This window comes from Dendronephthya gigantea, unplaced genomic scaffold, assembly GCF_004324835.1.
Source record: "Dendronephthya gigantea isolate DGI-Jeju-01 unplaced genomic scaffold, DenGig_1.0 000336F, whole genome shotgun sequence".
In the NCBI taxonomy this organism is placed as follows: Eukaryota; Metazoa; Cnidaria; class Anthozoa; order Malacalcyonacea; family Nephtheidae; genus Dendronephthya; species Dendronephthya gigantea.
Window position 1 is genome coordinate 19,547 of NW_021163346.1, and position 16,188 is coordinate 35,734.

The 16,188-nt window shown below is 38.5% G+C and overlaps 1 protein-coding gene across 3 annotated transcripts; it reads left to right on the forward strand.

The window, feature by feature from the left end:
* Window positions 1-82: 82 nt before the first annotated feature.
* LOC114542101 lies at window positions 83-12,319 on the forward strand. Of its 3 annotated transcripts, XM_028561844.1 has the most exons (6): window positions 83-422; window positions 7,744-8,187; window positions 8,656-8,726; window positions 9,448-9,554; window positions 9,915-10,024; window positions 10,800-12,319. In XM_028561844.1, the coding sequence occupies exons 2-6, from the start codon at window positions 7,975-7,977 to the stop codon at window positions 11,193-11,195; spliced, it is 897 nt and encodes a 298-aa protein (XP_028417645.1). In that variant the 5' UTR covers window positions 83-422; window positions 7,744-7,974; the 3' UTR covers window positions 11,196-12,319. The 3 variants fall into 3 exon arrangements, with proteins under 3 accessions (XP_028417645.1, XP_028417644.1, XP_028417643.1); XM_028561843.1 differs by lacking the exons at window positions 7,744-8,187; window positions 8,656-8,726; window positions 9,448-9,554; window positions 9,915-10,024 and adding exons at window positions 884-957; window positions 1,439-3,590 and having other exon boundaries at window positions 11,255-12,319; XM_028561842.1 differs by lacking the exons at window positions 7,744-8,187; window positions 8,656-8,726; window positions 9,448-9,554; window positions 9,915-10,024; window positions 10,800-12,319 and adding exons at window positions 884-957; window positions 1,439-4,506.
* The last annotated feature ends 3,869 nt before the right edge of the window (window positions 12,320-16,188 follow it).

The window sequence follows — 16,188 nt, forward strand, 5'->3', positions numbered from 1 at the left end:
TAACAAATAAACATGATGATATCTGATACGTTTGTTATTATCGAGTAACGTAATGCTATAATGCGCCTTTATTTCACCTGAATTTAAGCACTTCGAGACACTGTCGGACAATATACAAGAAATAAGAAAGACTTCTTATTGTGCAAATTCGCTCATTAGTATAATTATAAAGTGCGGAAGTGATTGATATACAAGTTTATATAAATTTGGCCAAAGTGCGTGGCAGTTATAATACGATATGGATAAGGCGAACAGTTACGTGTTTTGCGACCACTGCGAACAAAACGTTTCGGAAACAACATTCCGTAGACATATGGCTTTAAAACAATCTCGCCAGCTGAAGAGAAGTTTGAAGAAAGATTCTTCAACGTCTTCATCCGACACAGACGGAGAAAGTGATTGTAACAGTTACAGTTTCAAAGGTGAGAGTGTTTTGCATGCAAGTCCATAAATACAGCTATATCATTATTAGATTCTAAACTGTATATATACTCAAAGATAACCAGTTGCAGCGTATTCATATATCACAGAACACAGTAGGTTTCTCAACTGCCTTAAGTAGACAAGAAAACCTCTCGACGTTTCGACCTAGGGGCCTTCGTCAGGAGAGTTAGCATCCAATGATATACTTACTCTCCTGAAGAAGGCCCTTAGGTCGAAACGTGGAGAGGTTTTCTTGTCTATTTTAGGCAATTGAGAAACCCACTGTGTGCTGTTGTATATATACTCCCTTGGATTACAAACCCTAATACAGCATTTTGTGTTATTTACCGTTTAAGTCGGTCCGCACTGGAGAGATATTTCCCCTCGGTCTCAAAATCGTTCCTCGGCCTCATTAATTTATTATATAGTATGAACATCCACATTTTCTTTGGAACTGTAGAAATGTCGCATGATGTTGCTTCTGAGCAGACCATAACTGACCCAAATACAACCGGACATTCAAGCCTTCATGACGTAAGTACACTGAATTGAACATTCAGATGATTACACTTACAAGTTAATGAAGTTATACTGTTTCATATATCAATAACTTTAAATAATCAAAATTGTCTGTTCGCACGAATTTGGGCCATACAGTTTGAACTGAATTTTAGCATTGAAAAAAGCTTCCCAAAATCGTGAATTTTCCACATTTTTACATTGACAAAATAATGATTCAGAAGGATTAAAATATAGCATATACCATAGCATAATTCACATAAAAATAAACAAGTTATTATAACTTTTAGAATGTCCACTATAATGACTACAATTCATTATTTTGTAACTCTTACTGTGTTATTCTTGTTTTGTTAATATTACGAACATAAGATTTGAAGCGATGCTTTTTATACGCACAATTTGTACAATGATAGGAACTTACAAACATTGAAGAATTTTCAATGCAAGTACCTGGCAAATAAATAAGTTTTTTTGTTTCATATTCATTGTGCAGAACACTGATCAAGATGTAGCCTTAGATGATGATAATAATTTGGATAGCGAATTGTCAGAAGATGATGGTACTGAGTCAACTGATGATGAAATTTGGCCTGATATATCGGAGGAGACACTGGATCAAGACATCTCATCCAATGAAGCTCTTCCAGATCCTACACCAAAGCGACGGAAAGTGCAAGTTGCTAACTCCATTCTCCAGTGGTTGTTATATTTTATTCTAATTTGGCAAGGTGTGTGTCACTTAAGTGATAATGGGCTTGCATGGTTGTTGCGTTTTCTTCAGCAATTCCTTAAAGTGCTGAATATTCATGTAACTGGCGAGCTTTTAACTGAGCTAATAGCTATTTTTCCGACCTCGTTGTACATGGTTCGTCAGTTTCTTGATTTAGATCGCGACAATTTCAACAAGTATGTTGTTTGTCCTAAATGTTGTGCATGCTATGAATACAGTGAATGCGTTCGTGATGTTGATGGTCGACATGTTGTAAAGAGATGTTCAAGCAAGCATTACTCGCGAGGGAAAATGCATTTCTGCAACGGACAACTAGTAAAAAAAGTTACTTTGAAAAACAATGTTATCAGATATTATCCAATTTATACTTATTGTTATTCAAGCATTGTAAATGCTTTAGAAAAACTCCTTAAAAAACCTGGGTTTCCCGCTAAATGTGAAGAATGGAGAACAAGACACACAGAATCGGAACAGCTAACAGATATGTTTGATAGTCAGCTTTGGAAAGATTTTCAGAAATATAACGGTGTCGATTTTTTAAATGCTCCTAGGAATTACGGACTGATGCTCAATTTCGACTTCTTTCAACCAATGAAGCATAGGAAAGATTATTCTGTTGGCGTACTTTACCTGGTGCTGCTAAATTTACCGCGCGCTGAACGCTTCAAATGGGAAAACGTTTTAGTAGTTGGCATCATTCCTGCCATGGGAAAGGAACCCAAGAATTTAAATCCATTCCTGAAGCCGTTAGTTGAGGAGTTAAAAGCACTGTGGAAAGGAGTTCGCTTGCAGTCTAGTCTTAGCACAATATCCCTAATATTCCGAGCAGCTTTGTTGTGCACCTCTTCAGACATACCTGCCTCAAGAAAACTGTGTGGATTCAAAGGACACAGCGCTGAATTTGGGTGTTCGCGGTGTCTTAAGAAATTTCCGGGGGGCTTTGGAGAAAAGCGAGATTATTCTGGTTTCGAAGAAGAAAACTGGCAGAAACGTAAGAATGAGGAGCACAGGCGCCAAGCAGAAAAGATGTTGCAATGTAAGACAAAGAAACAAGAAGCTAAGCTGTCAAGAAAGTACGGAATAAACTACTATAGTGAACTTTTAAAACTAGAATATTTTGACGTAGTCAGATTCTGTTCTATTGACCCAATGCATAATCTGTTTCTTGGAACGGCGAAATATATTTTTAAGCACTGGGTGAGAGAAGGAATTCTCAACAAAAAAGACCTTGAGATATTAGAAAGTAGGATAGATGGACTGGAGGTGCCTGTTGAGATCGGAAGACTACCAAAGGTAATTTCATCAAATTACGGTTCGTACACAGCAGAACAATGGAAAAATTGGACGCTCATATACTCCTTGTATGCTCTAAAAGATGTCTTACCAGAACAACATTTTAAATGCTGGCAGTCTTATGTGTTGGCTTGCACGTATCTGTGCAAACCTATTCTTTCCAACGACGACATCATAAAAGCTCATTTCTTGCTTCTAAAATTTGGTAAAGTGTGTCAAAAGCTTTATGGAAATCACTTCTGTACTCCAAATATGCATTTGCACTGCCATTTAAAAGATATTCTTAAAGATTTTGGACCTATCCACTCATTTTGGTGCTTCAGCTTCGAGCGTTACAATGGCATCCTGGGAAGTTTTACAACAAATAACAGGTCCATTGAACTGCAGCTTATGCGAAAGCTAACAACACAACGGTTCCTTGATAATATCACGCTGGACAAAAATTTACAGCCTTACTTTGAAGATGTCGTAATCTTTGCAAGAAACGACTCTAAAACTATTTATTCGGCTTTTGCACTAACCGAACTGCTAAGTTTCTTTAATACTGACGTTATGGCACCTTTGAAATCCATTAACTGGGGTAATATATCAGCTGTAAACCTACCTCTTTGCTACAAAGAAAGAAGTCTTGATAACGATGATCTCGCTGTTCTGCTTAAAGTGTACCATACCATGTTTCCAGACAAGGATATCATTAGTGAACAGCTTAGCAGAATTATTCGAAAATATAGCACGATTGAAATATTCAACCAACAATTTGGGTCTAAGTTGGCTTATAGAAGTAAGCGATCAACGGGAGTGTTAGCGGCTTGGCCGGGATTAGACGGTGAAATTGATGAAACGTGCAATGGTATGTCCTTTGGAATGATAGAGTTTTATTTTTCTCACTCGTTGAACTTTCGGGGTGAATTTATCAAGTACTACTTTGCATGTGTAACGTGGCACAAATCAGTGGACGACACAAACTTTAACTCGGTAAACCCTTTGCATGTAGCAAGTACGGATGATAAACTACCAATTGGTGCATCGCGATTTCTACCAGTTCAGCGTATTTCAAGAAAATGTGCAATTGCAATTGAAGAAAATGAACACATGGACAAAAGGTACATTCTTTCACCTTTGCCACGTCATTTTGTTTCCTAACAATATCAAATATTACAGTTAATTGGGGTTGAAGAGACACAATTACCGTTTGAGCGATGTTTTTTGAGTGCGCCATTAACCAATCACAAATCTATCTATGGTAATCTATCTATCATGATATAGTAATATAAATAATACTTATTTCTAGTGCTGTGTTTCGTTGATCTAAAGTTAAGTATGTACAAGTATAAACACTTCATGCTGAACCACAGTTGTACCAGTAGCTCAATTGTTGCTAATCTCTTTGAATTCCAAAGCTACTTTAGAAGCCTTAGGTCGTTTTTCTGGTGTTCCATGTATACATTGTTTTGCTATTTTCTGAAGATCAGTTGATTTTGTGTAGTAGACAACCAGAGAAATTATTTGGCCAAATGAATAAATGTCGCTGGCTGTAGACGGTGGACCTCTTCCCCAAATTATTTCTGGCGCTATATGTTTATAATATTTTAAATAGCGGTCTTGCTCCTTCGAATTCAACTTACGAATTTTAGCACTTTCAGCTTTTTTCATTTTTCCAAAATCAATAATTACTGGTTCGCGAACATCAGCGCTGCTCTTCAAGATAACATTATTGTGTTTAATATCGCAATGAATCAAACCTTTTTCATGAATGTGAGCAAGAGCACCTGCACATTTCTCCAGTATGAATGCCCATTCCTTTGCTTCTAAAGAGAGCTCCTTTGCTGCAAGGCCAATGGTAACACACTGTCCACCAATTCCATAAAATTCAGTAACCAATATGTATGGCTTTGATTGTACATTGATACCAAACAGAAATGGCAAACCTTATATAAGAAAAGTATTATGAAATTATAAATAAATAAAATAAGTCATGAGTCTTCTTGTATTTCCATGTACAGTACAATTTTACACAATCTGAATACAGAGACATTGAATGAAGTTGATCATGAACAATCAACTATTAAAGCAGAAGTTTCTCAGCTTTAAATTTTGAGTGAAAATACAAACTTCAGGATCAGTTTTGCTAGAAGAGTTGCCATACTGCTAATCATTATTCCACATGATCATACCTAACGGTAAACAGGCCTATCCCCAACATTGATAATTGGTGGTGTGGGGGGGATGGGTGTATTAATATATCCATGTAAATATGAACATGAATATATGAATATACACACCCCTCCCAACTATCCACGTAAACTCTGTTACAGTGCCGTAAGTTTCAAGTATGCTGTAATCATAATAATTAATCATTTTCATACCAGGGTGATCAAATGAATTAATCATCATGGCTTCCTTTTCCACATCAGTTCTACTTGTATGGCTTTTAAACTGTTTCACAGCAACTACATGCCCTCTGTACATCTTTTTTACACAGATGCCAAATGTCCCCTCACCAATTTTATTTTTTCGTCCACTTGACAATATTTTCAAGTTGGCTGGGTCAATTTGATGGATAGACCTAGAAAAATTTAAATAAATAATAGCCAGGTTGATATTGAAAATATTTAGGCTTGAATATTGTTCAGCTGTATAACTGCTATTCAGTATACTATAGTTGAATGCATTAGGTGGCAATGCCCCCTACTTATTTTTTTACTTGTCTAATGTCAGATTATTTCATTTGTCAGGGGGGAAGCTCTGCCACTTAATGTGTTAACTACAAAAGCTGACAATCTCTCGAGTTAACGCATTAAGTGGCAATGTGCCCGGCATGCCCTACTTATTTTTTACTTGTCTAACGGCAGACAATTTTACTCATTAGTGTGGAAGCTCTGCCCCTTAATGGGTTAATATAAAGATCAAATGATCTTCAAGACAGTGTTGTTTCATGAATTGACAGCTACTGTAAGCACAAACTATTGTTTCAAAAGGTTGGAGACATATGGTCATATCTGTAGCTAGCATTTCATGAGTACCCCATTAATGTTCAAATTGCTTTCTCTTCTTAATTGGCCAGTACAATAGTAACTCCAAACGAGCAGAACATTTTGAGCACATTCTAGCTTCGGAATAAAAAAGCTAGTAAAGTGAGCTAAAATTTACAACATTTCACAACCAAACTTTGAAAATATACTAATTTTAGTATGCTCTTTTCCAGCTTTGGTGATTTATTTGAATCTCCTTGTCTATTTCAGTCCATAATTGGAATTGTCAATTGTGTCTAAAGTTTTTATGAATCATGCAAGATAAATGTACTAGGGACAGAGGATTCTAAATACTATACTATTACACCATTTATATCAGACTCCCTATGTACAAAGGCCCAAATCAAACATTCATCCCATCGCTTTCCACCCACAGCAAAGTTTGTATTGAGTATTGAATGAAAATGTTGCAGGGGAAATTTAAATTTCACACAAAATTTGAATTATAGTTTTGATCACTGTATCATCATTCAATCAAATGCAGATTCAAAAAGATTTTGTCTAATCGGGCAATCAGACAAAAAAGCCTGAATCTGGCTTTTTACATGCAGCATGGTAAAGAATATATCAGGTCCTCCTTCATTTGTCGCTGCCAATCAATCATAGCGAATGAAAACATACTGCAGGCCTGGGGCATGATACTTAGGTTACATTGTTGGTCAATGTTCCACTTCATTTAATAATATAAACCCCTGCCTATAAATGCAGTTTTCTAAGATGTGGCCAGAACTGCCAAATGAATTCTGTTAAGGTTGGAAAAAAATATTTCATTTCTGCAAGGGGTCTCTTAAATCCCAGCGTTAAAAAAGCACATATTAATATTATTCAATCAAAATTGCTTAGATTCTGGAGGGTCAAATATACTCCATAAGGGGGGGGGGAATTATACTGAATATAATGTGGGGTGCTTTAATGCAGTATAACAGTATTAAGTAAATACACACAATTTTAGCAATCTATCGATATAACCCTGCTTCTATAAACTGCTCAAATTAAATATAAGGAGCAATATACATGTACTTACATACGAGACGTAGTACGCAAAGACTTTTCCTCTCTCCACTTTCTCCAAAAAAACTCGGCCTTCGATCTCATTTCAGTCGTTGTGGCTTTCAATTCTTTCTCAATATTTTTCTTTATTTTCTCCTCCAGCCGTCTTTGCTTGACATTTCTGGTCTCTTTACGTTTCCTTTCTCGTAATTTCTGTTTACGACGGCGACGTTTAAGGCGCACTTCCTCGACATTATTTGGTCTGGAGAGACGACGCTGCTTCGCAGGTATAAAACAATTCTGTTCAGCCTCTGGTGGCACTGGGCTTTTAGCTTCCAGAAGGCTGCGCATTCCACTGGTAGCAAGTGCGCCACTCGCTGTGTGGAAAGACTGGTTAAAATGTGCCATTTCAACCGGTTTTGCGCAAGGTATACCACCAAAAGCTTTACAGAATTTTTCAATTTAAGGCTTTTCAAAATATTTGTCGTTCGTTGTCATTGCGCCAAAGTACGTAATGTGTGCTTCCCGCGCTTTTGCGTTATTTAACAATTATGAATTTATGATATTTGTCTCCGATCGGATAACTGTCCCCTATAGGGTGGGTAGGCAACTCATAATATGTCTGTTCTATAAATAACGCGACTAAAACAATGGCGGATTATCGTTGTAGAGGAAATGTGCACGGAATCAATTTTTAAATGACTTAGTATTCGTAAGGAAGCCCAATTTACATTTAGGCCAGTGCTTTTCTAGGTTATCTGGGTAAAGACTTTGATGTTCGTGTGTTATACCTAACGGAAGAAATATGATAACGATAGAATCCTGCTGTGAAAGTTTTCTACAACCAATGAAATATTGGACGTGATCGCGCTCAATTATAAATCTACATACAATTCAACAATCAACTGTGTCAATGTGTTCAAAGTCCTTTCGCGACAAACAGCTGAATCTGACTTCACTGGATTTTTCGACATATCCACTGAAATGTCTTTGCCCGATCAGTACGTTTTATTATTACAAAATGTGGTCGAGGAAAACAGGCTCTTGAGAGCTCAAATGGCTAATACCATTTCAAGCAATGAAAGTGCTTTGAAAAATATTGAAACAAAAATGGACATCTTGTCCCAGACAACTTCACCTGGCAGACGAGTCAGACAGACCGGGCAGAACAAACATAAAGTGCCCAAAGCTTGCAGTGTAAGTAAATACAGTTTCATTTATTTCCTATTAACCATTTCATCTGAATGGCTTTATGCCTTTATCCGTTGACCGTTTATGTTGAATAACAGATTTTAATAATATGAGGACAAAAATGTCCATATTGTTTGAATTGGTCTTTGTTTATATATAGTTATCTTTGTATGTTTTAAAGTCTTTATAAATGTCTCCTTATTATGGTAATATAATTATATTTACTATCAACCTATTCACTGCTTGTACCATAACACTAAAGGAGTAAAATGTCTGGTGTTACACAGAGAAAATCCAGGGGGCATGTCTAGGCACATTGCCACCAATTTAGGCTGACTTTTCAACTAAATGTTCAACTAAAAGCCAACCAAAGGTTTAACAGAAATCAATTGTAAGAACTGTAAAACCATGTTTAAAAAACCATTATTTTTAGATATTTAATTTTGAAAATGTGTTTACTATGTTCTTCAATAGAATAATGTCCGAAGAAAACTCAAGGCTCTTAGGAGTGCTGATGAAAATATGCACTTTAGATTAACTGAAAGGTAATGCATAAAGGCAACTTCTTTCAAATACTAATTTATATTAATAAAACTGGTGAAGTCATGTTACCGAGATGATGTACATTGTTTACCTTTCCGATGTTAGTATTTTAGATTGAGTCTTATCTTATTTTTATTGATTGTAATTAATATATTACCAATTAAGCACCAGCACTCTCCCCTTAATGAGTAAAATAGTCTGGTGTTAGACAGAGTAAAACGCCAAAGTAGGGCGCATCAGGGCGCAAACTTGATGGGTAACCCATTAAGTGGCAATGTGCCCCAGGACACCCTACTTATATTTTTTACTTGTCTATTGCCAGACGAAATACTCGTCAGTGGGGAAGCTCTGCCACTTAATGGGTTAAACTGCATATTAGACTGGAAGTTGTGCTGACATGCTATAAATATAAATTATACCAGTCTTTGAAATTTTATTTGAAGCCTTCAGAATTCTATGTGAGGCCTTCAGAATTGTGCGATATATGGTGAATTCAGAACATGTGATAATTATGCAAAATTCTGAAGGCCTTAAAATAAATTCATAATGGCATACATAAAATTCTAAAGGCTGGTATATTTTAATAGTGTGTCCCTTTGTACCACGTACAAGAACACTATCTTTTGAACAGTAACTCTCAAACTGAGCATGGAAGTTCGACAGTATGCTACACAGGTTAAGCACAAGTAATAATTTTGAACTAATTAAGTTTCTTGTTTCTAGCCCCGATTCTCAGCAAAATTCACAGCTATTTAAAAGAGTGGCAGAAGAACTGCAACATGAATTTGGTGGTCAGGAAAATTGTCCTTGGCCAACGGTTGTTTTAAAAGGTATATACTCAGAGTTTTAACTTGTAATGTAAAAGAAATATAGCAGCAATAAATCAGTTGACTAATATGTTCCTTAGTTCTCCAGTCTCTGAGTATAGACGTCTAATAGGATAGGGATTCAACCCTTTTTGCGGGAGTCGTGTAATTTATTTTAACAAGGCGCATCCAATGAATTACGACATATGAAAACCAGGTTTAAACCTTCGTCACAGGGAAAACCTTTCTCTGCGCTGGTGGTGCCCCATACGCACAGCTTTTTTGCAACTATGTTTTCAAATTGGGTTTTCCCTCGTGAAAGTAAGTTTCCTAGAAATTAGGGCCCTGAATCTAGAAGGTGATTGTTGCTTTTTTATGTTTTAGAGGCGTTTAAGAGGTATTTCAAGTCATGCAAAGCAAAACAGAAAAGAGTTGCTCTTGGAACAGAACAGCAACACGTTCAAATTTGCAGGAGAAGGAGCAGAAAGGAGGAGGTATGTTTTTACAATATCTTTTTAAAAATAGTTGATACTTAATGATTATTTTAGCTTTGCTTCATACTTGATTGAACACGACTATCTAACTACTTTTAACGTAACAGTTAAACAGTGTAGTAGGTTATATGCAACTACATGGAAAATAAGAAAATTCTTCGATGTTTCGAGCGAAGCCCCATCAAGAAGTTGGTTGTAGTACTTAGTTGGATAACCTACTACACTGACATGTAAGACTCGAACTCCGAAGAGAAAAACCACCGGAAGCAAAATTAGCAACTGGATTTTAGGCGAGACTATACTTAGCACCACAATCTCAAACACTTACCCAAGTAAGAATATAATTATTCAGAAACATCAGGATCAGCGTTAATTCGATGATGTTTCTGAATAACTGTATTCTTACTTGGGTAAGTATTTGAGATTGTGGTGCTAAGTATAGTCTCGCCTAAAATTCAGTTGCTAATTTTGCTTCTGGTGGTTTTTCTCTTCGGAGTTTGGGTCTTACATGTCAGTTAAATTACTAATTTGTATTTACTCTGATGATGACTAGTATATCTACTACACTGGGTCACTGTAATATACGGGACTGGTAATTTTTATTTCTGAATTGTGTTTTTAAGCATGATAGTAAACTACCGTTGGTCCGTATATTATACTTTACTTAACCTTATACAATGCCTATTACCTGTTTACAAGACTGGCTGGTACTGTACAATTCATGTAATAGTGCGAAAAGAAGCCTGGTGTTAATGTCGACGATATTTGCTTTTAGAAACTAGCGAGAAGATTAAAAACGATCGAGAAAATGGGTTGGAACCAGACGAAAGTGGCAAAGGTGGCAGACGTCATGAGAATGGACTATATGTCCTCTGAAGAAAGCGAGGTAGACGAGGAAACAAATAGGATTAAACACTACAAGGTTCGGAAGCTTTCTTGGGAAAGCAGAGAATTAAAGCGAACTAAGAAGAAGCTTGATAAAAACCACAAGGATTCGCTACCTGGATTGTCCAAACGAGCTGTTACACCAAGAGAGGAAGGAGAACCCTCCGGTAAACCAAAACCAGCCAACTGTCCTGGTTGGGCGTGTGTTGTTCTAACTGAAGACCCGACAAATGAACCAGTTGGAGCACAATATTTAGCCGAGGATGATTTGAATCTGTCACGATAGACTCTTTAGTTATTAAAAATTGCTACAAAATTATTTCAGTTACATGTACATTGACGATGGACATCCTAGAAGATGCAAATAATTATGTAATGCGCCCTAATAAACCGAAGGTTTGAAACTCAATTGAAATTCTTGGAGATTTCCAGAAAATGTTTAATGAGTATGCAACTTTCAAAACCAATTGACTACTATATATATTTAAGATGTCACCCTGAGTGTAACCACACCGGGTAAGCTTTAACCTTGACCACGGCGGGGATCGCAGCCGTGACTTTCGGTTTGCTAGTCCGATGCTCTACCAAATGAGCTACAAGGCCAAGTCGGTTCTTAAATATATGTTTACTCCGAACTCAAAGTTCAGTGCCCTTGTTTATTGGTCTCTAGACGCGCAATATATTTTTGAAAATATATTGGCTATTGCGCGTCTGGAGATCGATGCACTGAACTGTAATTTAATTGTTGAAAACACCATATTATTCACCGTACCAGAAACATCACATCATGCAATAATATTAGTATAGGAATCATGGATGTATACTATACATTACGACTTATCTATTTATTTAAAATGATGAATTTTTGTAAATACACGGGTATAGAGGGAAATAAATGCTTTTTTGCAATGAACTGGTGATGCTTGTATTTGTTTGACTATAGCTAGCTATACGTGTAGCTTGTACCAAATATAACGATTAGAAATTTAAGTTTTATTGCGAGTTGAGCTTGTAATTGAATGGAAATCAGTTTCTTCGTTTATTTACATGGAATAGGTTATATAAGTATAACAGCCATGCAGCTAACGAATTAACAAAAGCTGAATTATTGTGAATATAATAGGTTAATTAAAGACAGTTTAAATGTGCATTTACGCAAGGTTTAATCAATGTTTTAAGGCGATTAATCTATACTTATCTCACGCTTTATCGACCTTTAAACAATGTATTAAATCTACTTTTAATACACTTTAGCCAACTAGCACATTTATGATTAAAATCGACTTTAGTCAAAAAAGTCAAGATATTAAAGGCAATTATACGTTCCTTTAAACTGCCTTAATCTGCATTTAATCCACTTAATTAAATCTGCCTTTAGCACACTTTAATCAACATTTAGTCTTAAGTATTAATCCCGCCGTTATACACTTAGTAGAACATTAAACGTGTCTAAAGGTGTGTTTAGTGTATTTAATAAATCGCATTAAGTGTAACTAAACACCAATAAAATACACGATTAATCTGCCTTTACAACCGTATTAAGGGCACGCTTTTCGTCCTGTGCATGTATCGTTGAAAGGATTTCTTCTCTAAGACTTGATGGCACAACTATACGCTCTTGCTTTAGGATAAGGTCATCCTCAATTGTTAACTCCTCTCTAAAGTTCCAGTAATCGTGGAGCAATTGAGGGCACTGCTCCCTCGTAGCTGGCCAACCTCGGTAGACCATCTTGCGTAGTTTACTCAAAACTGATTACTTACAGTTTCATTTCGAATTTGCTGCAGTTTTATAGGAGAGGCTGGGAGGGTGTTAGTAATCTGGTGGATATCTAGTTGCGGAAGTTGACTCTTGAGAGATACGACTTGAGGTGATATCCTGGACAGGGCATCGGCGATAGGTACTTGTTCACCTTTCACATACGTCACTGTTACGTCATACTTAAGTGCTCTCAGCACAAATCGTTGTAATCTGGATGGGCAGCTACTCAATTTCTTCCTGAAGATTGTCTCCAAAGCCTTATGATCAGTATGCACAGTACACTTCTTTCCGTAAATAAAGTAATGAAACCGTTCAAGACCCCATACAACGCCAAGCGCTTCACGTTCAATGTTACTGTACCTTTGTTCTACTTCTGTGAGAGCTTTAGACGCATAACACATGGGCTGACCTCCTTTTAGAAGCACTGCGCCTAAACCTTTGAGAGATGCGTCCGTTTGAATGGTTGTTTCTGCATCAGGATCGAAATATCGGAGTACGCCCAGCGAGGATACTTCCTTCTTTACTTCGTCAAATGCGCGCTTGTGCTCTGGCCCCCAAGAATACGCAGAATCTCGCTTTAGTAGATCACGAAGTGGGGACGACAGAGTGGCTAGACATCCAGAATACCTGGTTAGATAACTTACTAAACCAAGGAAACTTTTTAAACTCTTCGCATCTTCTGGTGGCTTCATACCAAGGATTGCTGATACTTTCTTGTCATCTGGTTTCATGCCTTGTGGTGTCCAAGTGTGCCCAAAGAAACGCACTTCCTTGCACTTGAACTGCAACTTCTCCTTGTTGAATACCACGCCCTTGTCTCGTGCTCTCTCTATAAGCTTGACCAGATTTGCATTGTGCTCTTCTTCTGAAGATCCATATACAAATGTGTCGTCTGCTATACCAGTGATACCATCGAGGCCTTCAAGTGCTGTATCCAGCTGTTTCTGGAAGATATCTTGAGAAACAACGAGACCAAAAGGTAACCGGTTAAACCGATAGCGGCCAAAGGGGGTGCTAAATGTCGTAAGGTACAAACTTTCTTCATCCAGAGGTACATGCCAACACCCCTTCTTTGCATCTACCACAGTGAAGAATTTAGCATCTTTTAACTCAGTGACCACTTCATCTATGGTCCTCATCCGATAGTGCTCCCTTTTGATCCATTTATTCAAGTCGCGAGGATCAAGGCAAAGTCTTATCTTTACAATCTCTCCTTTCTCGTTGGTTTTCTCGCTGAGTACAACACTATTTACCCAATCTGTGGGCACCTCGACAGGTGTAATAACATCAAGTTTCAACATATTGTCAATTTCCTGCTTGTAGCGATCCTTCAGATGCACGGGAACTTGTCGCAGTGGATGAATGACTGGTTCTGCATTTGATTCTAAGGTAATATGGTACGGCTTCATATCTTTGAATGTACCTATTCCCTCGAATTGGTCTGAGTACTCTTTCATCAGAATCTCTTTAGTAAGAGGTGTAACCTTCTCACCAACACTATGTGAACCTGATAAATTTGATGCGCTTGCATGCACATGCATTATTTTACCAGGAAACTGTACCAAACCCAGGTTATGCGATGTTTCACAACCTAGGATTGCAGGTCCTTCAACATCCGTGACATTAAATACTACTGGTTTAACTTCATCATTATGGTGTATGTATAACTGACAGGTACCAATGTTCTGAATCTCATGACCTCCATAGCAGTAATTTTAATGTTAGGTGGTTCAAGCCTTCTTCGCTTGGGATCAGAAACAACTTTTTCATAAACATATTTGGAAAGAATATTCAGTTCTGCCCCAGTGTCAATTTTACATACTACCGGGGTGGTACGCTTATGGTAAGGCTCTGCGGTCAGATGGGTTTCAATCAGTACTTTCTTTCTCTGCTCGGTACTTAGGCTACCAATATTCATACCAATATTTGGAGACTGTTCTGCTGACAAAAGGACAGGGAATAAGAAGGGATGACCCTGTGTGCAGTAGATGTGGAAATACAGCACACAATAAAGGTCAGAAATGTCCTGCTATTAAAGCACAGTGTTTTGGATGCAAGAAAACCGGTAATTACCAAAGCATGTGTTTCAAGACAGCAGCTTTTTACAGAGTTCGTTGGGCAACAATTGAGCCGAGCACGGTGGACGAACCGCCAATCCTTGAAGCCGAAATTGAGACCCGAGAAATGCCAGGAAGACCCGTTGCCGTGTTTGTCATTCTGGAGGGAACGAGCGAGTTTGCCTTGGTCAGGGAGTTCTCGAAGGGTAGCGGCCGCTTTGTCACGGGTTATATTGTGTAAGAAGCGACAGGCATCACGAGCTGGAACTGGATCACCGGGGGGCACCGACAGTTGGCAGGTTGATGTTGACCTTCAGGCGCTTGGTGGTGTTGCGTGTTCGCGTCCAAAGGGAGCCTGTTCGGTATCGCAGCGAGTCAAGGCGTCGGTCAGAGGAGCTTGAGAGATACTTTGACATCAGCTCTGGCATAGGTTTGCACTGTGTGGCAAAGCGGACGGTTTGTGCTAGTTCGTTTCGGGCAATACCAGCGACTACGGGGTCACAAGAGGCCAAGATTTTGACTGCTTGAACTGCAGTTTGAAGGTCAGCTTTGGTGAAAGGATCTTGGAAACCAAGACCGCCTGACTGTCGCCTAGTGAAAAAATAGTGAGTTGTTGCACGATCAAGCAGGTGGCAGATCTTCCGGAGGGCAGCAATCAAAGTAGTCCGATACTCTTGCAAAGACTGGTGAGATGGAGAGCTAGCACGCAAGACATAGGTTAGACACAATTTAACGAATGTTCGGATGGCATCCAACTTCTGCCAAGGGGACAGCAGGGATTGTTCGATCTTGCGCAGCTTGTTGGAAAGATCGTCAACGAGCGATTGGAGATTGGTGATGTTGACGATGAGGGACACCAAGGTATAGGTAGTGGTCTTGTGCTTTGAGAGGTGGGATCAATCGGGACTGGACTTTGAAGTCGTTGTTGGTGACTCGGTGCTGACTTCTCGGGGTGATGCTAAGGGAGGCACATTTTTCAGGTCTGAACGTTATAGCTAAGGCATCAGCAGCTTCAGAGATTGCATCGAGGAGGTGTTGTAGGTCAGGTTTTGTCTTCGCCATGACAACAAGATCATCGGCGTAGGCCAGGATGGAGAGAGGATAGCCATGGTGCTTAATGGGTCCTCTTGGATTTGTTTGGACAGTGGCGGTGGCTTTGCGAAGGATGAGCTCTGTTGTGAGGTTGAAGAGAATGGCGCTCCGGGGGCATCCCTGCTTTACTCCCCAGGCAATGTTGATCGATTAGGTTGGTCCCGTAGAGGTTAAGGCCTCAGTAGAGGCGTTGGTGTATGCCATTTTGACAAATTCTACGAGATCCGGTGGAAAGCCCATGTGGGTGAGGGTCGTAAGGATTGCATTGTGGGGGATGCTTCCAAAAGCGTTACGGATGTCGAGCCATGCTAAGCAAAGGTTCTTCTGCTGGCGTTTGGCATCGTTAACAACGGACTGAAGAAGGTACGTAT

Excerpts from the sequence above, each read along its gene's own strand:
- LOC114542101 (XM_028561842.1), top strand. The coding sequence starts at position 239 with ATGGATAAGGCGAACAGTTACGTGTTTTGCGACCACTGCGAACAAAAC. Across the intron at positions 423-883 it reads TAACAGTTACAGTTTCAAAG|AAATGTCGCATGATGTTGCT; the intron begins GTGAGAGTGTTT and ends TTGGAACTGTAG. Across the intron at positions 958-1,438 it reads GACATTCAAGCCTTCATGAC|AACACTGATCAAGATGTAGC; the intron begins GTAAGTACACTG and ends TTCATTGTGCAG.